Source organism: Onychostoma macrolepis, chromosome 15 (assembly GCF_012432095.1).
Source record: "Onychostoma macrolepis isolate SWU-2019 chromosome 15, ASM1243209v1, whole genome shotgun sequence".
NCBI lineage: Eukaryota > Metazoa > Chordata > Actinopteri > Cypriniformes > Cyprinidae > Onychostoma > Onychostoma macrolepis.
In genome coordinates, this window is record NC_081169.1 from 22,174,073 (window position 1) to 22,200,060 (window position 25,988).

Below are 25,988 nucleotides of genomic sequence, written 5' to 3' on the forward strand. Positions count from 1 at the left end.
AAGCAAAGGTTTATGAACAATATTTTGACATGCTATTTCAGATTAAAAAGTTTAATTTATAAAATAAACTTTTATTGAGGGTGAAAATGGGTTTATAGGCCTAGATATGTATCCATACAAAATCTTAGCAGTCTTTTAAAAAAATTGCATTGCAAACAGTATGGCAGGAGGACAAGCAAAGAAAGGAAACGGAAAGACAAGAAGAGAAAGGGAAAGAAAGGAAGATGTCAGTAAAATTGGCTGCATACACACAAACACACTTTTACACAGAAATTGAGGGTGAAAATAGGTTTATAGGCCTACTGTAGATATGTATCCATACAAAATCTTAAGTCTTTAAAAAAAAAAACACACAAGCATACACACATACATGTACACAAAAGACACCAATGCACAAAAACACACACACACCTAGCAACATGATCAGTTTATTTTTAATTGCATTGTTTAATTAAATATTCATTCAACATTTTGTTTAATTAAATACATTTATGGTGTATGGCACACTAAAGACAATAGTGTCAATTTACTGTTAAAAATAAAATGATTTAAGCTGAAATTACCTGTGTTGTTCTTTTTTCATATTGGCCCATTTTAACTGAACAGCTGGCCCATTTTACCTGAATGTTGTGCCGTGGCTCAAGAAGGTACCTGCTGATACTCTAACTCTCATAATTTTATAACTTTTATACTTTTTCACATTTAAAAATATAAATATATTTAAGAGACCCATGCTATTATAATGGTATTATAAGTCATTTACCAAAACGTGGCCCATTTTAGCTGACTTCACCCTATAATAATAAATATTTATAAAAAAAATAAATAAATAGTAAAACACTTAGACTATATCCTTAGTAATAGGCTACACTTATATCCAGAAATGTGTATTGTATTACAAAATAATAAACCCTGCATCTTTTGGCGTTTTGGTAAGGGTTTGCTAAGTGAAATTGAAAATCATAACTTGCTAATGAAAATAAAATAAAAATAAGCAAACAACCTATGCCACCCACGACCACAAGTCTCTTGATCATCCTGTTGAACTATGAAAAATAGGCCTAATTGGATCTAGTGTAATGTGTCGCAAAAACGCTTCTCACTGGTGCAATAAAGGATCTACCTTGATTTAAGCGGACAATAGTGGGTGTGACACCGGACTATATGAGGAATCACATCACAGTTCAGTTCATATGCTATCATAGCTCATTTATTTTGATTTATTTACATGTATTGTCAGTTTGAATAGATTTTATACCGTTGAATTGTCTCTGAAGGACTACAAGCGGCGCTGGACAGTCCCCTCCCCACCCGCGAGGACCTGCATTTGAGACAGTCTAGGTGTCTAGGTAGGCAGCTCCCTAGCTTTTTGAGACGCAGCCCTCGCTCGTATTCATTCATTGAGGGGGGGTTTCTCCTCAGGAATACGACAAAGGCTGCCAGTCTGCATTGAAACGAGGGATGGTCTAACGTAAAGAGCGGAAGGGGCAGACAGACACCGGCTACAGCCCATCCGCCCCATCCAGCACAGCAGAGCACATGATCCTCTCCTCCTGCTCTTAAAACCATCACTAGCATCCTCTGGAAGAGATGACAAGCCATTAGATGTGTGCTTTCATATCGACTGTGCTCATCGGATACACGCGCACAAGTAAGATGAATATTCTTTTTTTGAAGCAAGATGCCCTATGTCCGCATATTTAGCCTATTTATTAGTGCTTTAATATCGCCTTTTAATTGATGACGACTTCTTCATTGTGCTTTCCCTTTGGGCGTGTTTAAATAACTTCAATATTATATATTATTTATTAAAACGTGTTACAGGTATAAAACAATAACACATTAATGTTTATTATTTAAAACCTAAATAGGCTATAGCATTTTCTATAATGTCTTTTTAAATTAGGCTACTGCCTATATTAAATTTTTGTCAGTTGGATAAGCGCACGGAAATGTACATTTACAGCTGCCTATTTAATTACATGTATTTGCAATATTTAATAACAAGTATATGCACAAATGCATTTTATATAAGGAAGAAAAAAAACTCGGGGTGATGCTTAGAATGAATGCAATTATAATTTTGACATAGCTCATCTATCCACATTTCCCCACAATCTTCCTCAGAGATAGGCTACTACAGCCCCGGGTGTTGACATGGAGCTGGAGCATTTCGACGAACGGGACAAAGCACAAAGATACAGCCGTGGGGGTTCACGTGCGAACGGCCTGCCGAGCCCCACGCACAGCGCCCACTGCAGCCTGTACCGAACCCGGACCCTACAGGCTCTGAGCTCCGAGAAGAAAGCCAAGAGGGTCCGGTTCTACCGCAATGGAGACCGGTACTTCAAGGGGATTGTGTACGCTATTTCCAACGACAGATTCCGGTCTTTGGATGCTCTGCTCGCAGACCTCACCCGCTCCCTGTCAGATAATGTAAATCTGCCTCAGGGCGTCCGGACCATTTATGCCATTGACGGGTCGAGGATTACCAGCATGGATCAGCTGGTGGAAGGTGAGCCTGGGTGTCTATAAATGGAGGTTTAGGGACACCAGTATCTTTTGTTTCTTGTTCATACATGGTCAACATTGCATAAAACCACACGTGTCTAGGTTTGGCTGGTACCTGTTCTCCACATGAGGACACCATGCTGGAAAATGCTGGTTTTGGAACCTGGTAGCTAGTCTAAAGTGGTCATTAGCTGATCCAAACCAGTCATTAACTGTCCCAAGACCACTTTAAAATCTGACAACCTGATTGTAGCTGGTTTAATGCTGGTACTAGATGGTCTACAAGATTGAACACGCTATTGAACATCTTAAATCACCAGCTATTATCATCTTAAAATGAGACTTTCCAGTAGTGCATTATAATTCTGATGATATCTAAAGCCATAAAGATTCAGCTTATTCCTTGAATGACAGTCTGTGTACTGTCCCAGAGACCCCCAAATGAAATTAGTTATTTTGAAATTAACCTTTTATTTTACTAAAATTATTTGAATCGAAAACCATTAAAGGGATAGTTCATCAAAAAATTACTATTTGCTGAAAATTTACTCACCCATAGGCCATCCAAAATGTAGATGAGTTTGTTTTTCCTCGGAACGGATTTAGAGAAATTTAACATCACATCTCTTGCTCGCCAATGGATCCTCTGCAGTGAATGGGTGCCGTCAGAATGAGAGTCCAAACAGCTGATAAAAACATCACAATAATCCACAAGTAATTCACACAACTCCAGTCCATCAATTAACATCTTGTGAAGTGAAAAGCTGTGTGGTTGTAAGAAACAAATCTATCATTAAGATGTTTTAACTTTAAACCATCACAAACTACAAGTCCATAATCCATAATATTGCTTTCTTCAGTGAAAGTGCCTTCCCTGTTGTCCTCTCACATTAAAATCCAGATAAATCCACTGATGAGAACTATAGAAAGCCTGATCTGTGCACAATTCTCTCCTGATTTAGACGAGGCAACTTTTTCACTGAGGAAAGCAATATTGTGGATAGAGGGCTCATATCTTAGCTTGTAAGCAATGGTTTGAAGTTAAAAAATGTCTTAATGGTGATTTGTTTTTTATTACAAACACACAGCTTGTCTCTACAAGATGTTTCCTGATGGACTGTAGTTATGTTGATGACTACAAGTCATGAGTGAATTATTGTGATGTTTTTATTAGCTGTTTGAACTCTCATACTGACGGCACCCATTCACTGCAAAGGATCCATTGGTGAGCAGGTGATGCAAAATTTCTCCAAATCTTTTTTCTTGGACATCTTTTTTGCCGTAAGTGTGAGTACATTTTCAGAAAATAAGCACATAATATCTCTGTGTGTACACCAATCAGATAATCTACTATGTGGAAAGTCATTGCATTAGTCATGTTTCATATCTGGGGTGTCTGACACCCCAAACAGAGCATGCGGTTTATAGTACTGAACAAGGATCAAGCTTGTATTGTCTGTGAGCTGATATCAGAGAGCCCTGTGATTTAAACCAGTAGTCATTTTAAAATGCTCATTAATATTTAACATCTCTATACCACTCCCTTCCTCTCAGTGTTGACCAATAAATCAAACCCGAGAACTGAAATCATTACATCTAAGTTTGTCCTTGAATTATGTGTTAAATGACTCTGATTTGATTTTGAAATTGTAGCAGCGGCATCTCAGTGGTGCCTTTTTATGTAGGACACCCATTCATACATTCATTAATTCTCAGTGCTGCCAGGGGTAGAATGAATGCAAATGAGTGAGATGGAGGTGATTTCAGTCTCAGCCGTGCACTTAACCTTGACTCTGTGACCTCTCCGTCATTATGGACTATTATAAGGAGCTTTTATGTCCATTTACTGTCTTAAACTCACATGTCAGCAAATTTATGGATTTTCTTCTGTGTTCTCTTATGATCAGGGCTCGAATTGAGGGGGGATGGCATCCCCCTGGTCGAAAAAAATGACAAAAAGCATCCCCTCTGTAAAACCTCCATCCCCCGTTACCATCCCCTTTGGATTATTAATTTTGTTTTGTATTACGTAAAACTTATCATGCACATGAAATGTTAAAATTCTCTACTTATGATAATTTACGAACTAAATAACGGCGATTGGCCAATCAGAACTCAGTACTGTAACAAGCAGTGCACAAGCGGAAATAATTTCGGCATTTTTCGCGCAAAATGGTTCAAGCACAACTTTTGAAGTTATTTTAAAAGAAGAAAATGATTTTTCTTTGATTAGAATTAAAAGACATTCTCCTGACATAATGTGTGTGTGACTGTAAGGGACTGAGAGACGATAGGAGAGCTGACATTATACAACTTTGAGAAAGAAAAAAGAAAGAAAAAAAAACACATCTTGAGAGTCCAAAGCATTCACTGCGTGATGAAGTCCATTAGAATACAATTAGAATGCCATAATTCCAGCAATGAAACAAAATATACCCATGTATGAGTTTTACACATATGTGCTATTAGTTTTATACAACAGTGCAGAGCAGTCTTTCATTCCATGAATGAATCAGTTTTTGAAAGAATCGAGTGAGCCAGTGATTCAACGGTCCATTCAGTGGTCTTACTTATTTTGTTTCTATTGAATCAGCCGTTTTGAACGAATCGTTTGATATGTATGATTCAGTAAGTCATTTATTAAAACAGGGACTTGCTGCCACCTACTGGCGGTTTTATTGTCATGTTTATTAATCCATGACAGACCTAAACCAGCCAAGGTGTTGAAAAATTCCTCTATTTCAGGCTCCAGAAGCCCCCAGCCCCCAAACCCCTATAAAATAAAACTTACCGTATTGACGATGTTTTTTTCCTTGGAAATACATCTGAAAAAATGCGTTCGTCTTATATTCAGGGTCTAGACTTTGACATGTCAATAATACACCCACAACAATAGGTGGCGCCAAAAACGCATAAAACGAGTGTGCCATGAAATATGTAATGTAATGTGTGTTGTAAAGATCGCGAATGAAAACAAATGAAAAAGAAAAGCTTACAGCAGCATGATCGTGACTGTCATGTTAGCTTGATGGGACCAAACTTCCTATGTAAGTGATTTTAAAACATAAGACTGTACCCAGATTTGAAGACTACAATAAGATTTCACGTCTACTGATAATAACATTTTGGTAGGCTACTATGAGTTAGATAGCCTAATTGTTATATAATTCAGATGGGCTACCTGTTATTTCAATGGTATATCAAAATTTTCCAATGTCATTGTTGATACATTTTACCAGTATTTACCATACTTTCAAAACAAAAATTAGAATTGGAAAAATATGCAATATGAAAATAATTTAAGAATAAATGTGTTTAAAAAAAAAAAAAAAAAAAACAAGATTTGGTTTTCAAAAAGCCTTTTTCCAACAGGTACATCTGGAAAAAGGGGGGTCGTCTTATAATCAGGGTCGTCTTATATTCGGGACAATACGGTAAATAATAGTTCATTTAATAAGGCTAATTTTTCATTCAATAGAAACCTTTTTAAAAATGAGACCAATTTTGTAATCATTGTGTAAAATTAGCTACAAGAACCCCCCACCCCCGACCTCACCATCCCCCCTGAATTTGTTTTACAGTTCGACCATTGTATATGATAATAAACATGGAAAGCCATTTTTAAGGTCCTTGCACACTGAGTCCGAAATTGTTTTCCTATTCGTCATCCTTTCCTATCAAAATGCTTGCTACGGATGTGAAAATGGAGAAAATCGAACCTGATCCGAATTTTTTTTTATGACAGACGAAAGTTTCGGAGGCAGTATGTAAATGTGATTGACACAACGTGAGGTCGTATTTATTTTTTAACGTGCGAAAATTTCGGACTCAGTGTGCAATGACCTTTAGAGTGCAAGATGTTCTCTGAAGTTGTAGGAAAGCTTCATTAAATGAATAGTTCACCAAAAAATACATTTTTTTTATCTTCTACCCTTCATGTTGTTTCACACCCATGTGACTTTCTTTCTTGTGGGGGACTGAAAATGGGAACTTAACAGTGCAATTAACAGTGAAATTGTGAGCTCTTTGTTTTGAGTCAAATAGTTTTATTGAAATGTTTGAACCAGTTCACAGATCCAGACTGAATGATTCATTTATCGTAAATGAGTCATTCAAACTTTTTTAAAAATGGTTTCAAACAAACAAACAAACAAACAAACAAACAAAAAAATCATGAATCAATGATTCATTTTATGAACATTTTTTTAAAAACTGTTAGTGAGAACCGAATCAGTCAAATTCATAAATAGTTTGAACCAATTTACAAAACCAGTTCAAAAAGATTTTTGAATCCGACTGATTCAGAGACACTTAACTGGTTATTTCTCATATTATTTTGTATCACAGGGGAGAGTTATGTATGTGGATCAATTGAGCCTTTCAAGAATCTGGAATACACTAAGAACGTCAACCCCAACTGGTCAGTCAACGTCAGGACCGCAGCATCGGCACGAGCTCCCAGCTCTCTGGCCAGCGCCAAGGGTGGTTCTATGGAAATCAAGGATAACAAGGATTTCATCCGACCCAAACTGGTGACCATAATCCGCAGTGGGGTAAAGCCTCGGAAAGCCGTGCGTATCCTTCTCAACAAGAAGACGGCCCACTCGTTTGAGCAGGTTCTCACAGATATCACAGATGCCATCAAACTGGACTCTGGAGCGGTCAAGAGGCTTTATACAGTGGATGGTAAAATGGTAGGTACAGTGGCCGTTTGATTTAAGTAGATAAATGAACTTTTGTGTTGTTGGATGCAGTAATAATGCTACTATTGTTTGGTTGAAAAAACTATTTGGATAGATCAGTGGACTCACTATATAAGCAGTCTTTATTTGTCAGAAGCCCGTGGATCAGAGATGTTTGTGGTGCAGAAATTACACACTTCAGTTTTAAATAAAGCAAAGCTAAGTCTCCTGACTGTTACCTTAGTTAGTCAAACAAGATGTTTTTGAACGCCCTGGTTTCTCTAAAGGTGAGGTTGCTCATGCGTCATCATTTCAAAGAGGTCAGTCTGTTCCTCACTCTCTCCCTCTTCAGTGCCCTGCTTTTTTGCTCAGTTATTTGGTGAAACCGTATTTAGAGTTGCCAGAGCTGTACTTGTTTGTGTTAGAACGAGCCAAAAATGAGCTGTACTGTAAGTTAATCGCTGGGACTACTTTGAAACTTTACTTTCAAACAAACATAAAGTAGATGAGGTGCTCTCTGCTTCAGAATGTAACAACAAAACATTTGTTTAATGCTGTGATCCAATTCTATTTATAAAAGATAATTTTGATCTGGTTTGAGTAGATAGTTTGGTATGCATGTATGAGGAATGCTTGTGGTTGTTATTCTGGTTCAGTGTTATATTGTTATAGTATTAAGATTTTGAATGAGCTATACATTTATATATTTATATAGTACTTTTCTTATTTTGTAATACTTCCATTTAGCTTTAATTTATTTTTATTTTAGTTTTCATAAATTCAACTTATTTCAGTTCATTTATTATTTTTTAAAACAACACCTGTTTTTACCTTGTCAAAAACACAACGACCCATTTCGGTGGATGTCTCCCCATACATTGTGTTTCCATTGTGTTGTGCTAATTTCGTTGTTGTAGCTTGTTTTCATTCTGTTGTGCTTATTTGTTGTGTTGTGGCTTATCTCTTTTGTGTTGTGCTAATTTCATTGTGTTGTAGCTTCTTTTCATTGTGTTGTGCTAATTTCATTGTGTTGTAGCTTGTTTTCATTGTGTTGTGCTAATTTCGTTGGGTTTTTGGCTTGTCTCTGTTGTGTTGTGGAGATTTCCTTGTGTTGTGCACTACTGGGGCACCATAGAAAACTCTTATGTTGACTTTTATATCCAACTACACAACACCTGCACTGCTTATGAGACATTGTTGTCAGACTACAGCTGCTCGAACGTGGAGAAAATGGCGAACAGGCTGAGGGCAGAAATATGCTAATAAAGGACAGTCTGTCAGTGTCTACAGGCGGGGCCTGAGAAGTATGACATCATTCTGCTCAGAAAATCAAAATGTTTTGATAATTGACACTGTTTGGGTTTTTTTGGGGATTAAAAAAGGAATGGATTTTTATCCTTGTAGGGTGGTTGAATCCACACAAGACACATTTAGCCTATACGCAAACACCATGTAAAAGTGAATTTTGCATCCAATGTCCCCTTTAAGGCCACACTATTGTCGTGATTTCAGTATTTTGCTCTTTGCTCATCAAGTGTTGCTGCTATCTTGCTGAGATATTAATTTCCCTAGACGATTTGTGTTTGTGTTGCTTGAATAAGAGCAAAAGAGATTGATAGGGAGATAAAGGTAAATACTGTGGTGAAGGAGATGGAGGAACGAGATCAGACAGAGGGAGGGAGCCGTATGGCTGGAGACTTGGTGATGGTGACCTTTCTGTGTCTCTGCAGGAACAGACTGATGAAGTGACAAGCTGTCACCAGAGGGCCTTAAACTCATTGGCCTTCAGTGGTGTTATATTTTCCTCTGTTCACACCCACCGCAGATCAGAAACAGAGACACTAGTGCTGTGCTGTTTTTATCCATCTATCTATCTATCTATCTATCTATCTATCTATCTATCTATCTATCTATCTATCTATCTATCTATCTATCTGTCTGTCTGTCTGTCTGTCTGTCTGTCTGTCTGTCTGTCTGTCTGTCTGTCTCTCTGTCTGTCTTGTCTTGTCTATTTTAATGGTTCAATGCATATAATTGTATTATTTATATATTGGATTTAGCTGTCCACGGTCCAGCTTTTTAGATTTTTGCATGGAATGTACTGCAAATGATTTATTATTTATACAGGGCATTAAAAATCATTTACTAAAACAAACAGAAGTCACAATTTAAGGTTGAACGTTGTGCAAACAGATATTTCTAGCTTGGAATATCCCCCAGTTTCTCACATCCCAAGTATGCGAAGGGCCTCTCCCCTCTCCTTGATTTCCCTCTTTTTGGTTTCCATGGCAATCCGGTTGCTGGGGGTGGTTGCTTAGGAACAGCCTCTGCAGCAGGAGGGGTGCAGTAGTGGTGATGTTACAGGCCGGGTTTGGGATGACGGATGCTCAGGATTGCAATCAAACAGGCCTCTCACGCGAGGCGCCATTATGCATGGCTGTTTATTTTCTGTTAGAGAAACATTTACTGCACCCTTTAAAGCATTGCTGTAGCTGGTGATGATGTGCTGAGGAAATTGATTTCTGGATCGATGCATTGTGAGCCGACATTTTCCAAAACTGCTTTATTAGGTTTGATATGAATGCAGTCACTGCTCAGCGTTTTTACACAGTCAAAATTTGTTTATGAAAAGTTTATTAGTAGGGCTGTCAATTGATTAATGTAATGATTAATTTATTACATTATATGCTGATTAATTAAGCAAACTAATCCCAATTAATCCCATAATTCAGTATTTGCTGAGAAAAGCTTTCAAATAAAGATGACTCAAGTATATTACTGTGGCAGTTGAATAGACAAAAATGGCTTTAGAAGTCAACTTGTTTGTTTTATTCCTACATCATTCAGTCAATTCCATTTTAATGCAAGTCATTTGATTTATAGTGAGTCAGCACTTTGAAAAGTGCCTTTAGATATTTCTTGCAGTGGAAATTCAGAAGATTGGACCATCTAGGAACCGTTACTGTGAAATCTCTTAGCAAGATGGACATTTTGCCTTCAATTTTGCTCTTATAAATGATACATGAAATTGCATCCTGGCCCTATCTAACCCTCTTCTAAGAGGAAGTTCTCTCAGAGCGACTGATGCAAGCTTTGAAATGTATTAGGGTGTTATTGGTTTGTTTATCTATTGATAAGAATTTTTCAGAAATCGCTTGATGATGAGTAACACCACTCATCCACCTGCATTTGGGTTAAGTGCTCCTGACAAACGTTTAATGCTTCAGACTGAGAGAATCTCTATTGCTATAAAAACTAAGAACACTAATTCATTAAACGGCTTTCTAGAATACTCGATTCTGATTTGTCAATCGCACCATTCATCAGTCTGATGTTTCCTACTTACTTACGGCTGTCCATAGCATACTGAAACGGGCTTTCATTATATTATGTTACATTATATTATATTATATTATATTAGTCATGGCTAAGTATTTATTTGCCTGGCAAGTAGTTGTAATAAGCATGATAATGTTTAGTCAGACAGTCATTAATCACAGCTTGTTGTCTGGGTCCTAATCATACACCCTGCCGGGGTTTTATTTTGTGGTAATGAACGACTGACTGTATTATCCCTTATATAGCAGACTTACTTTACTACTAATCTGCCTGCAATAAAGAAACATACGTTTCTTTCATATTTGCACAGTGAAGTGATCTCTAGTTATAATCATAATCTACCATTCTTTGAAGTCTTTTGTGGTGGTGACCCTGGCTTCTTCGTGTAAGCTTGTTCTTATCATGTGAGACAGCCTGAGGATAGACAGACAGGCATTTCCCCTCTAATTCCCACGGGTGGTATGGGTCTCCTGTCGTCTGTGCCATAAATATTAGCTTAAAGGCTAAGAGAGCTCTTTCATTCACATATTAGCTCCACACTGATGTGATTTCCACAGGCGGTCATGCTCATAAGGGCTGAGCAGCGGCTGTGTGGGATGGGAGGAATGTTTCTTCTGTGATCTTCTTTCTGCTTGTGTCAGTTTCAGCTTAGGCTTCTTTGATTCTGGAAGGGTTGAGTAAGGCATTTACCCATGGGATGTCCTGCTTGTAAAGAGCACTAGGGCTACATACAGTAATTGCCCTCGGCTGAGGTGTGGCATTTCTCAACTCAGCCGAGGACCCTATGAAATCCATTTCATTTTGTTTTTTAAATTCCATTAGATTTTTTTCCTGTTTTTGATATTTCTGGATACTGTTAAAATTTTTGGTCAAATTTAATTTTAGTAACCAAAAAGCATAATTAATTGAAATCATGAAACTATATACAATTTAACAACAATTTATTGAAACTTTGTCTCTATGAAATATATTATATATATTTTTCCAAAATTCTTTTTTTATTTTGCCCAAATTCTGTGCTTTCCATTTGAATTTTTCTGGATTCCATTTTAATGGTGAAAATAAATTTAAAAGCATGTATACTTAATTGAATTCATAAAACTATTTATTGATTTTTTTTTTTACAGTAATAAAGCCCTATGATATCTTTTCAGAAGTTGTGTGTTTTTTTTTTTTTTTTCTGGATTTATAATTTAATACAAATATATATAATCAAAAACAATGGTAAAAATGAAGGCATAAACATTATCAATTTAATTAATCTTTTAAAATGTAATCAAATAAAAATATTACTGTTCCTTTTATTTTTGGCAAACAAAGTGCTGCACAACCGTAAAAAATTTTAAACATCCAAAATTCGCTAAATTACATGACATTCTATTACTCTAAATTACATTTTTATGACTGGATTCCACGTTTTCCATTTTTATGACCGTGTTCTCATTCCACATCTTTGAAATCATAGGACTCTAGTCTGAAAATGTGTTTGACTTCAAGCCTTTGGTACTTGCTTTTGAGTCATTTGTTTGCACTTCTAGGTGTTTTTAAATCAGATGTTTCATTTGCTTCTTCTGAAAATACCTCATAATTCATTATCTGAGATCCAAAATCTCTAAAATCCAAGAACTAATAATATAATCAAATATGAAAATAGTTACACCATCTACCAGCAATGGGTGCTGCTGAACCTGACCAGCCTAACACTGACCCGTTGGTTTGAATGCTGTCAGAACGCAGACCTGGTCAGGTCTGTAAGCCATGTCAATATACAGTGCAATCTATCCTGACACTTCGCAGGCTCCAGTGTAAACCCATGAAGTGACATGTGGGTGTGTGAGTAACACTGCAACACGCTGACTTGCATTTATGGAGTGAGTCATTACTCATTATCTGCCACTGCTGGACTTATGTAATGCACCTCAATACGCAGTTCAATTTCCTTATGAAAGGTCACCTCTTGCAATCACTGTGAAACATGAAGAGTCCTTTCAGTCCAAAGAGTGCTGCCATTTCGAAAATCAAACACAGAAATTTAGCTGACATAAATGCATGAGTTGACATTAAGAATCAGTTTTGTTTGTACTGTACTTTGTTTTGTTTAAAGCACTTATTTCACACCTTTTGACCAGTGCATTTCTGTAACTTTTCAGTGATTTTTAATTACTGAATCATTCAAATAATTATTTAAATTATTTTTACAAAGAGCTATTTTTGTTAGAGCTGAACATAACAGTGGTATTCTTGAAAATAAGTCCTCTGTAGTCTATAGGTCAGGGTTATTGTTGTTAACTAAGACTAAAATTTTGAGAAAAAAAACAAAAAACATTGAAATAAAATAAAATATAAAAAATGTAACTTATTTTATGTCAGCATTTTTCAACATTTTTAATTTTTGAGTTCTAAAATAAATACATTATATAGACATAAAACACAACAAAATGACTAAAACTAAGTCAAATTAAAGTGAAAACAGAAAATATCAAAATAAAATCTAATTCAAAATATTAGTATATCAATGAATGGTACTAAAATAACTGCTGTAAGGAAGTACCACAAGTGTCACCTGCAGGATTGCAAACTTTTCTGAAGTGATTTCTCATCTTCTGAAAACACTATCATGCAGAAGCAGTTCAAGGTTAACTCTAATGGTACATATCCACCTCATAAACCTGTCATTAATAAATGATAATTCTCCAGGATGCTTTTACCCAACACAGGAAGTATTTTGATGATGTAGATATCATACATTAGACATCATTTGCTTATGGTCTTTTGTCAATGCAATTGCTCCCCACTTAAACATAGTCACTTATTGATATTCAGTCGAATAAACCATGTCAGACTTTTCCTTTTTTATTATTACGTTTTTATTAAAAATAATTTATAGATTTACCAGTCTGTGATTCACCACCACAGTCTTGCCCATGTGTTTCTAACCTGTGTTTAAGTGGTCCTGAATGGCATCGGTGAGCACAGGCTGGCTGCGTTTGCCCGATGAAAGCCTGTGAGTATTAACAGCGGGAGTCTGTCCAGATCGATGCTCTGTGGGTTATTGCTGGGACATGTGGCGGCCTGCGCTGCTGCTGCGGTGTCACTGAGTCCATGCTGAGAGGAAATCAATACTCTCCCAGCCGCACCATCTTACCGTGTTTGGCTTGCCTTTCCTGCACCACTGAATATGTAGATCTGGTTCAGTTCAATGGCAGAGAAATTATCCATATTGTAGTGGCTCATTTTAGGAAAATCCAAATATTATTTTGCTTTGTGGCAGATGATAATGCACAGATGCCTGCCGTAGGAGAATCTGGCTTTGTTTGAACTGTAATTGCTCGTTCTCTAAGTCTCAGTGGGTGGTGGGTTGAATTACAGTAGCACATACAGGATTGTAGATGAAGGTGAGACCTTAAAGCGGTCATGAACTGAGAAATCAAAATTACCATGATCTTTTGACATATATGTGGCCATCGTACTTTAAAAACATCCTGTAAGTTTCAGAACTCGAAACTGTCTAATTAGTCTAAAAACAGCTTATGGAAGCCAATCTGCCAAAATGACAGCTTGTGGAATGTGCCACTTTATGATGTAATAGTGCGGGTAAACACTGCCTTCACAAAAGATGATCAAAGCCTGCTTCTACGTCGCTGCCTGTTTAGCCCCACCCACAGATTTGCACATGTAGTGTAAATAATGAGAGAGGCAAACACAGGTCTACACAGAAACCAAATGATGAAGATAACCCAGAAGACAACAAAATGCTGTGCAGTGCCAAATTGTGGAAAAATACAGTCTTTGCACTGCCTTCCTTCTGATCCTAATATTAGGAAAGAGTGAATCAACGTTATTTTTAATGAAGTTCCAGACCACATCATTAAAGGGGTCATATGACGTTGCTAAAAATAACATTATTTGGTGTATTTGGTATAATGCAATGTTTATGCGGTTTAAGGTTCAAAAAACACATTATTTTCCACATACTGTACATTATTGTTGCTCCTCTATGCCCTGCCTTTCTGAAATTCTGATTTTTACAAATCTCATCGTTTTGAGAAGCGAGGCATGCTCTGATTGGCCAGCTATCCAATGCGTTGTGATTGGCCGAATACCTCAAGCGTGAGACGGAAATGTTACGCCCCTTACTGTATTGTGATGCCGTATCCCAGTGATGACACAAAAACAATAAAACCCATTACAAACGAGGCATTTGTTGCATCCAGTGGGGACATAATTACTGATTATAATGACTTATACTGTCTTTTTGCGCGTCACGTTGCATCGCGCCGCATAAACATTACCATGTCTCCATTTGTGATTGGAGAAACAACAAACAAGAAGCGCTACTCTACACAGCTCAAAACTCGTGTTTGAATAGTCAGTGGGAAATTCTTTAAATAAGAAAACGTACTTACAGGCTGTGAGTCAGAAGCACCAGAAGCAAAGTTGGAATTGCCCCACTTTATAGAAACTCCCAGGTTCAGGAAATAGTCCTCCATTAAAATACGCTGCACACACTCTAATATTTTGGTTGAACTGTTCTGGAACAGTGTTGTAAATACAGCTTAACCACTGATTTCTAGTTGTGTCCTCTTTTGGAAGCCCAAACAACGTAGTTTCACTTTCACAACAAAACTCAGCGTCTCCAGGACATGGCGCCGGTGACAGCAACAACACTACAGCGAGAATAAAAATCACGCCCCCCTTTCTTTGCGTTTACATTTGGGCGGTGTTTTGCAAATCTCCCCACACCGTGACGTAGACATGTGGGGGGGTGTGTTTGAATGAGCCGTTTTAGGTGGGCGTGGTCGAGTCTTAACTTTTATAAAGAATATCTCTTTGGTTTTGAGACTTTATTCTTTGAAACTTCAGGGATCTTATCTATGCACAAACAGCTTGTAACACTCCAAAGAGAAAGGAAAACTTGAAATCGCATCATATGACCCCTTTAAGAACTTGATCCTTTGTTCACTTCATTTTACCCCAGATTCGTTTACAAACAAAGCACAATTCGACGCAGGTTTTTCAAAAATATTGAAACTAAAAGACAATACTGTGCCGTAATATTGGATCCGACAGTAATGTTACGTGGTCACTATTGCTTTGTTCATGACCCCTTTAAGAGGAAAGGTGCCATATTTGTTTTGAGTGTTGCTGTCAAGGTAATCACTGAATAATAGTTTAAATATGTTTAATATATGTCTATTTAATGTATTGCTGCTTTTAAAGCATTTTATACTGTTTTTTAGTTTGCCTAAGGTCACTATGAACAGCTGAATGGAAAATAACTATGTGAATGTTCTTCAGAATCCTCCTTTTGTGTACCACAGAACAAAATAACAGCATATGGGTTTGGAATTACATGAGTGTGAGTAAATAATGACTGCATTTTTATTTTGAGTGGGTTTGTTTAAGGCTTTGCTGCTAGCATTAGAGGTCGACCGATAGTGGATTTTACCGATACCGATAGCTAGGTTGGACCACACTGGCCGATACCTTAATTATTCGGATTAATCAACCGATAGTTTTCAAAATGGATACTGAAAGAGAGCTAGTGCTTTACTATTTAAAAAAAAAAAAAGCAGCAACTGTACTGAACCATACTTTGTTAATGAATAAAAATATTAATATTATTTACTATATTGATCATTAAAGTTATTTCATAATTTGCTAATGTTAAAAGAAGAAACTTTAAAAAGTAAAAATATAGCCTATTAGTAGCTAATAGTGAATGTTGAAATGAAAACACTAACAAGGAACAATACTTCTACAGTTTTCATTAATGCTACGAATGGACTTTTATTGTTAAATGTTACCATTTAATTTCAACAGTCATGCTTAAAGATGGCCATGTTTAAATATCTACACAAGGCCATAGCATTAAAATTACATACATATGGATATTGTATGTGTACTCACACACTTTATTTGCTTCTATTTTTAACACTTGATAATTATCTAATCAAAAAAGTTAGTCGCTGCCATGCCTAGGAGAACTCAGAGGTATCACACACACGCACACACACACCAGACGCTTATGCTCAGATCAAGTGGCGGTCTAAAACAATTTATTTAAATCACCAAACGGACATAAGTTTGCTTCAAGAATGAACAATGTGGCATAAATGAGTTTGAAGTTCGGTGTTTAAAAAAACAGAGCAAGTGGAAAGAGAGAGCGCGATGTATTACAGCTCTCTACATGAAGCATACCGACTTTATTAGAGCCACAGAAAGACAAACGTTTTGCTGAAAAATGCACAATACATAATTTATAGCCTAGGGTGAAGACATTATATACATTCACAACGATTTGGTACAAATATAATGTAATTTAATAGAAAACTATGTGAATGGCGTTCTGTTCCGCTGCAGGCTTTTCTGTCGGCTGTATTTAAATGTGCGTCTGGAGTTTCCCGCTCTGTGCAGCACGCAGTGCCACGTGTCAAAATAAACAACACGTGCTGTCAGTGATTTCCGCCTCTAGAGGCCGCTCTCATATTGTATAATGCCAGCGGACCCTTCTCAGCCACTCCAGCAATGGTTGCAAACCGGAAAACTATCGGCATGGATTTTTGCCGATAACCGATAGTTGTGGCAATCAACTATCGGTGCCGATTAATCGGCAAAACCGATGAATCGGTCGACCTCTAGCTAGCATCCTTCAATACAGCAGTGATGATAGTTTAAACCGTATTCAATAAAAGTAACCGCATTAATTTGCACATACTTTCAACCAAAACAAAAAGAAATGCAGTTTCCTTATGATAACATAATAATGGTAGATTAAATTTCACTTAATACGATTTTCCTCTCAGCATCTGGTCTGTGCACTTTGTCAACCTGGCCTGGATTTCCCTTGCGCTTCCAACGACAGATCCGCCGCTGTGCCACCCCCACTCAACCTCAGAACCCAGACAGACTATTTGTAGCAAATATGCTAATGTATTTCCTGAGAAAAATCCTTCTTGGCGAAATGGGAGACAACCCCCACACAGGTGATCTGAAACTGTGATAGCATATGCCTCAGTGTAATGAAAATTTGGGACAGCACAATGCAAAAGACTATAAATTATCCAATACATCAAGGCCTAGTTTGTGCTATCAGTACCATTATTCAAGTTTTGAGATGTAACACACAAAAACACACACACACACACACAGAGAGAGAGAGAGAATCACACATAATATTTGCAGTGCTGGGTAATAACTGATTATATGTAATCTGGATTACGTAATCAGATTCCAAAAATTAAATACCTGTGTTTAGATTGCATTACATTTTAAAATGCTCATAATCAGACTACAGTTACATTATGACAGTAAATGTTTCATAATTTATTCTCCCTAATTTTTTCTATCTTTTAACATTTCCTCCCTCTGCAGAGATTATATTACCTAAAATGTGTAATGTAATGGATTACTTTACTGACTACAATTTTTGCCATGTTATATGTATTCAGTAATGAAATGGAATTAAATATATTTTTGTATGTATTTGTATACATTATTATTGATTATTAAGAATGACTTTGTGGTTTTAAGCAACAGAAAAGCTTCCCTTTAACAGAATCCTTGAAAATAGTGAATTATTCATGTGCATCAGTTCGTAACACCCATATTTATGCAGGAGACAAATAGCATTATGAAACATGAAAAATAAGAAGGCAGCTGATCTGGATATTGTGATCTATGCATGAATGCTTTCGAGAAGGGTCTGTCGAATTACACACTCTGCTTCATGATTTGGTGAAAAGAAAAAGCTTCATTTACTCAATGATCATATCCCAAACTCTTAAAGGCTTTATGTAATATGTATTTCTGCATTACGGATCTGTAGATAAGTGTCAGTAATGGCTTCGCAGATGAAGCGCATCCTAGTAATGCATTGAGAGGAAACTCCAGTAAAAAGCTTCCTGTCAAACAGGACATAAACCTGCAGGAGGTGCTCATTAACTTTAGCATGCAGCTGTTAATCACAATCATGGAACCTCAGAGAAGGTCATATCTCTGTATCGCCCTGATTTATTTATGATACATCCTCATAGATAAAGCTTACAGTAATGGATAACTGAATATTCCTGACCAGTTATTTCACTCTGAACACAGATACTGTATGTGGACTATAGCTACTTGCTGCTATCAAGTAACTTTTAGAACATAAAGTCAACAAAGTTAACTGAGGTCAGAAAAACGCTTTGCTATATTTTAAGAGGTTTAAGAAGGAATGGAGTACATCGTATCCTGGCATCGTTTCACTTCCATCCAATTTTCTTTACATGTTGAGCCCGTTTTAGTCACTACTTCAGATGGCATATATGGATTAAAAACATAATTCATCAGATTTGAGTATGTTTTGAGGTTTACAGCGCCTGCCTGGTACAAACTGTTCCTGCCAAGAGACTGACTTAAAGCCAGGAGATTTAGACTTTGCAATCAAAGCAAAATGACTAGTATTCCAGACCGTTTTAGGTTTTTCTGATCGTGTGATCTTTAAATTTGCTGGTGCCATAATAGGTGAATGACGTTGATGGTGTGAATGTTACTAATAAACTAGACTGTTCTTCATTTTTTGAACTAAATGTGAGTGTGGTCATCAGGATTTTAAAGTTTACCTCTGTATACTGTCCCTATTGAAAAAACTCGTTCATAATATTATGATATTCTGGTGCTGAGATATATAGAAAGATGCTGAAAATTTTAAAGTCTTGGGCAGAAGAAGAATAAGTATTGCTAGTAAGAATTAGTTCTATAGTCTTTGTTGGTGGCAGCTGCAAAATGAAGTGTCTGTGCCATCTTGTGGTGATCAGGAGAAATTATCACTTGGATGAAAATGGCATGTTTAAATTTATTATTTGGTTTTCTGTGCCATGTAGTTTTCAGCCAATGGAAGTTTTTGCCATGTTAGGTTTCAGGTTTAGTTTTTTTCTTGTAAATATATTTAAATATTTAAACCAAGTGTCACTGCTGTAGACATTGTGGCATAGACTGTAGTAAACAGTTTTGCTTTTTTTAACACTTAAAATTTTTGATTTAAAACTTGTATATGATTTAAAGAAAGCAAATGGAATGTTTATTAAGGCAATAAAAATAATCATGTCTGAAACACTTTGCATCTTTCCACGCAGTCAGTTTAAAAATGTATCTTGTAAAATATGGTTGCTTCAGTTTGTGGCTTGGAAAAAGCAATAAACTGGATTTATTCTTAAATCAGTACCTATTACTTCCAACTCCATTTCTTTTTATTCTAGTGAGTTTGCATGCTTTCCAGTAGGTGGTGCTGCGGCACAAGATGAAATTTTGTGCACAACCTGACAGACAAAACTTGGGATCAGACTGCCAGATTCAGCTTGCCATAAAAGACTTTATGAATTTTACCACTATATTAAAATGACTGCAGAGTTTATTCTCTTGCATTTAACGCTTTGCAGCACAGTCAGTATTCAGCAATGGACTGGTCTACACTGTTCTTAAAAGCGTATTCCTCAATTTGATGACTATTCAAAATTACACTTATATTCCAATGCTCTAGTGGAGCAATAAATTAATCAAAAACAAGAACAAAACACTACAAAATTGAGCTTATAGACTCTCTCTGGCTTAACTTGGATATTTACCACTGAAGTAATGGCGTATATAACTATCAACCATTTATACATAATGAATTGTTGAATTTCATTAGATTTGTCCTCTATTTGTCATTGTCAAAATAGTCTCTGATTTAATGTGCAATGATGTTTTATTGACTCAAAGAATTAATTTGGGTTTAATTTGAAGTATAGTTTTCATCACTGCATTATATTTCTTAGCTAGTTTCATTCCACAGAAACAAAAACAGATGTATCGCCTTTAAAATATTAGGTCTAACTAACCCTCTGCTGTATTGCACACAAATTGTCACACATACAGTAGCAGACTTATTACCCGACTTTTGCCGCTTTTTTTAGTGATACCATTTACACTGCTGTAATATCACTGAATATTGGATCATTCACTCTTTTTGCACTCAGCGTGAGAGCATTAGGTCATTTTTTGCCACCTGACTGAATCATCTTACTCTGATCTTGGTGATGACGTCACTGTTGCTACAGCAACATGTTCTCATTGGTATGTGTAAATGATACATTAAAGTGAGATGCTAAACTGCCTTCTCATTCATGCATCTGTATGAATCACTGACCTTTAGAATGAGGATATTAAACATGGTTTGAGATGCTGATTAAATTGACTCTTGCATCTGAGCCTTGAATTATTAACTTTAGATGAATGGATTATTTTATTCAGCCTATTTCAGCCTAATTTATTTATTTAGCCTAATATCTTTACAACTTAGGCTATGTAGTTTGTATTTATTTTTGAAAATGCATCTATTTACAATCTGCATGATATATATATACAGTGAGGAAAATAAGTATTTGAACACCCTGCTATTTTGCAAGTTCTCCCACTTAGAAATCATGGAGGGGTCTGAAATTGTCATCGTAGGTGCATGTCCACTGTGAGAGACAATCTAAAAAAAAAAATCCAGAAATCACAATGTATGATTTTTTAACTATTTATTTGTATGATACAGCTGCAAATAAGTATTTGAACACCTGAGAAAATCAATGTTAATATTTGGTACAGTAGCCTTTGTTTGCAATTACAGAGGTCAAACGTTTCCTGTAGTTTTTCACCAGGTTTGCACACACTGCAGGAGGGATTTTGGCCCACCTCCACACAGATCTTCTCTAGATCAGTCAGGTTTCTGGCCTGTTGCTGAGAAAAACGGAGTTTGAGCTCCTCCAAAGATTCTCTATTGGGTTTAGGTCTGGAGACTGGCTAGGCCACGCCAGAACCTTGATATGCTTCTTACAGAGCCACTCCTTGGTTATCCTGGCTGTGTGCTTCGGGTCATTGTCATGTTGGAAGACCCAGCCTCGACCCATCTTCAATGCTCTAACTGAGGGAAGGAGGTTGTTCCCCAAAATCTCGCAATACATGGCCCCGGTCATCCTCTCCTTAATACAGTGCAGTCGCCCTGTCCCATGTGCAGAAAAACACCCCAAATCATGATGCTACCACCCCATGCTTCACAGTAGGGATGGTGTTCTTGGGATGGTACTCATCATTCCTCTTCCTCCAAACACGTTTAGTGGAATTATGACCAAAAGTTCTATTTTGGTCTCATCTGACCACATGACTTTCTCCCATGACTCCTCTGGATCATCCAAATGGTCATTGGCAAACTTAAGTCGGGCCTGGACATGTGCTGGTTTAAGCAGGGGAACCTTCCGTGCCATGCATGATTTCAAACCATGACGTCTTAGTGTATTACCAACAGTAACCTTGGAAACGGTGGTCCCAGCTCTTTTCAGGTCATTGACCAGCTCCTCCCGTGTAGTTCTGGGCTGATTTCTCACCTTTCTTAGGATCATTGAGACCCCACGAGGTGAGATCTTGCATGGAGCCCCAGTCCGAGGGAGATTGACAGTCATGTTTAGCTTCTTCCATTTTCTAATGATTGCTCCAACAGTGGACCTTTTTCACCAAGCTGCTTGGCAATTTCCCGTAGCCCTTTCCAGCCTTGTGGAGGTGTACAATTTTGTCTCTAGTGTCTTTGGACAGCTCTTTGGTCTTGGCCATGTTAGTAGTTGGATTCTTACTGATTGTATGGGGTGGACAGGTGTCTTTATGCAGCTAACGACCTCAAACAGGTGCATCTAATTTAGGATAATAAATGGAGTGGAGGTGGACATTTTAAAGGCAGACTAACAGGTCTTTGAGGGTCAGAATTCTAGCTGATAGACAGGTGTTCAAATACTTATTTGCAGCTGTATCATACAAATAAATAGTTAAAAATCATACATTGTGATTTCTGGATTTTTTTAGATTATGTCTCTCACAGTGGACATGCACCTACGATGACAATTTCAGACCCTCCATGATTTCTAAGTGGGAGAACTTGCAAAATAGCAGGGTGTTCAAATACTTATTTTCCTCACTGTATATATATATATATATATATATATATTTTTTTTTTTTATTATATTGGAAATTTGTGAAATTGAATATATTTATCTGTATTTGGACCTAGAAAAATTGTATATGCATATACAATATACATATAACAGTTAGGAGTCAGTAAGATAATAGTTTAAATTGATCATTAAATTGATCAAAAATAAAGACAGTTATAAGACACTTTTTTTATTCATCAAAGAAATCTGAAAAATAAGTAAGCAATATTTTAACATTGATAATAATAAGACATGTTTCTTTAGCAGCAAATCGACATATTAGAATTATTTCTGACAGATTATTTTACACTTTAGACTGGGGTAATGATGTTGAAAACTCAGGAATTAATTACATATATTGAAATGTATTAAAATAGAAAACTAATGTTAGTAATAATATTTCACAATATTTCTGTTAGGGGTCGACCGATATATGTGATTTCCAGGGCCGATGCTGATACCAATTATTACAGATCAAGTAGACTGATAACCAATATTTTAACAGATATATATATATGTCTGGTTTAAGAATGAAAATTAATGTCAAAATTAAGAATAACAAGGCCTCTGTCAAAAACTTTCTTTAAATGCTTTTAAATTATTTTATATTATTTATTATTTTAAATGCTTTTAAATTATGATTATTTTATTTATATTTATTTTATGCTTTTAAATAATTTTATTTATTTAACAGTTTTGAAAATGACCGATAACGATAACCATAAAAATCGGCAACGATAATCGTTCGACCCCTAATTCCTGTATTTACTCTATTTTTGATCAAATAAATGTATCCTTGGTAAGCATAAGATACTTTAAAAAACATTTAAAATTTAGCCAACTTCTCACTTTTGAATGGAAGTGCATTTTCGAATGTACTGATGTTTAGGTGAATAATATGTCTACCTCTGCTGATTCTGTAGGTGACATGCCTTCAGGACTTCTTTGGCGAAGATGATATATTTATTGCCTGCGGCCCAGAGAAATTCCGCTACCAGGATGACTTCCTGTTGGATGAGAGTGGTAAGATAATGGATAATGTGTCCATCCCTTTTTAAAGAGTGACTGTCTTCCTAGGACCAACAACAGCTGTGTCACAGACCTCATTTACATGACTAAACTTCTGTAATTGTCAATTTAAATCAAATGATATTAGGTTGCAATAACTATTAAAAGTTAGTCCTTCACATTCTGTTGTAGTAATTAATAATTAGACATAGATTTAAATAAGCTGTTCTGACAAATAAACATCTTGTCTAATATTGTATTATTTGAGAGTTGGGATTTTAATTTTGATAATAAGCTCTTTCCCTGGTGTTTGTTTTAATTAATTAGCTGTAGCATTTGTTTCCAGCTGTCTGTCAGGTGTCATTTGCACCTTATTTAAAGCTTTACTGACATTAACAGCAAATGTGTTTTCCATTTTAAAATGCTGCTTTTTGTAAACAAAATAACATATTAAGGTAAAATGTTTATTTAGCAGTACCATTATTTAATGACATTTGTAACTAATATTATCACATTAGTGGATTACTATCCACTTTTATTAAACAAAACAAACTGCTGTTGACATTTACTATGCGGAATCATGCACCAGACTATGAGCTATTTTAAAATCCTATTGATAGACATGTTGACTCTGTGCATGTGGTCCGAGAGCAAACCAGCCTGTCAGATCTCCTCTGATCAGACCTCCAGTATGTCAGACTGACAGGTTTGGGTCAGACTGAGGTTGCGGTAGATTGATCGGCGGTGACATCAAGTCGTCCACACAGATGAGCTGTTCTTCAGTGTGTTTTACGGAGACGGGAGGCTCACAGTGTAGAGTTGGATGGGAGAAAGATTGGCTGAGGCCTCTGAAGTAAAAGCAGACTGAAGTCAGATTTGTTTGTCTTTTGCTGCTTTCTCAGAGTGCAGGGTGGTGAAGTCGCAGTCCTATGGCCGTATTTCTCCCATGCTGGGCCGCTGCTCTCCCCGCAGCGGTGGACCGTCAAGAAGGAGCAAGTCCCCTGGTTCCAGCAGCTCAGGTATGGGTCTTTACAGCAGACTGATGTTTAATCTAATCATGCTTATAAAAGCATTCCTGTAGCTGTAAACTGTAGGTTGGGTGTTGTAGGCTGACACTCATGCATGCAGGAGTGACTCATGAAATCTAAACTGGGTACTTGTTAGTTGATTCATTGCAGTCGCAGAATTCAAAGTTGTACATTTTTAACCATAGATGAGTGTGGAGTGTTGCAGTTTGTAGCCTTAATTGTCTTCATATCTCTTTGATTCTAAGAAGATGTGTTTGAGAAGTAATGTCCCAAATTAGGGAACTAATTTAGCTGACACCTGTCACACGTTCTCAATCTCTCCATCTCTAATGAGCTCCTGTGGCAATTAACAGATTCATTTAATGGGATGTTGCAGTGTTCAAGTCACTGTGATGCCTTTGTTTGGTGTTGATGTAGTCTAATTGTCTGCTAAGCTGGAACTTCTCGCAGAGTTCTGGTTATGACAAAACTAACTTTTACATCAGTGGATGATTAGATGAATGGATTAAGATAATGTATAATAAATTTTTAGCTAACCCAGTACTGAATGGTTTCATTTGCTACCTTCAAGCAGACTCTAAAACCACTAACAGCCAAACAGCCATTTTTAGAATAGTCAAAATATTCTATTCTATTCTATTCTATTCTATTCTATTCTATTCTATTCTATTCTATTCTATTCTATTCTACAATCCATTTATTCTCAATTGTTCTATTCTATTCTACGCTATTCAATTTTATTCTATTGTGTTCTATTATGTTCTCTTCTCTTCTCTTCTCTTTTGTTCTGTTCTATTCTATTCAGTTTTAATCTGTTATGTTCTCCTTTATTCTGTTCTATTCTATTCTTATTATGATCCATTCTATTGTTTTCTTCAAGTTCATTCTGTCCTATTATATTTTTATTCTATACTGTCTTATTCTATTCTTATGTTCTTATTATTCAGTCTGTTATGTTCTCTTCTATGTTGTTCCACCCTATTCTATTCTATTCTATTCTATTCTATTAAATGTTTTAATCTGTTGTTCTCCTTTATTCTGTTCTGTTCTGTTCTGTTCTATTCTATTGTATTCTATTCTTATTATGATCCATTATGTTGTATTCTTCTAGTTCATTCTGTCCTGTTCTATTCTATTCTATTCTATTCTATTCTATTATATTATATTATATTATATTATATTATATTATATTATATTATATTATATTATATTCTGTTGTTTCAATTCTGTTCTATTCTCCTCTGTTATGTTCTCCTTTATTCCATCTGTTCTATTCTATTCTATTCTGTTCTGTTCTGTTCTATTCTTTTTTTGTGATGATCCAGTTATCTACAGCTGTTCTGTTCTATTCAATTCTATTCTAATGTTTTAATCTGTTATGCTCTCCTCTGTTTTGTTCTTCTTTATTCCACTCTCCTTTGTTCTATACTATT

The 25,988-nt window shown here is 36.3% G+C and overlaps 1 protein-coding gene across 2 annotated transcripts in view; it reads left to right on the forward strand.

Moving 5' to 3' along the window:
* The first annotated feature begins 1,073 nt into the window (after positions 1-1,073).
* The window catches only part of dclk1b (doublecortin-like kinase 1b), a 45,954-nt gene continuing 21,039 nt past the window's right edge, over positions 1,074-25,988 (forward strand). Inside the window, exons 1-7 of one of the 2 annotated variants that reach the window (XM_058745373.1) lie at positions 1,074-1,182; positions 1,278-1,349; positions 1,423-1,651; positions 2,128-2,515; positions 6,859-7,205; positions 23,443-23,542; positions 24,430-24,546. In XM_058745373.1, the coding sequence (XP_058601356.1) occupies positions 2,158-2,515; positions 6,859-7,205; positions 23,443-23,542; positions 24,430-24,546 (922 nt within the window). In that variant the 5' untranslated portion in view covers positions 1,074-1,182; positions 1,278-1,349; positions 1,423-1,651; positions 2,128-2,157. Of the gene's footprint in view, positions 1,183-1,277; positions 1,350-1,422; positions 1,652-2,127; positions 2,516-6,858; positions 7,206-23,437; positions 23,543-24,429; positions 24,547-25,988 lie in introns of those variants that run through there. The other variant, XM_058745374.1, reaches the window with a different exon arrangement.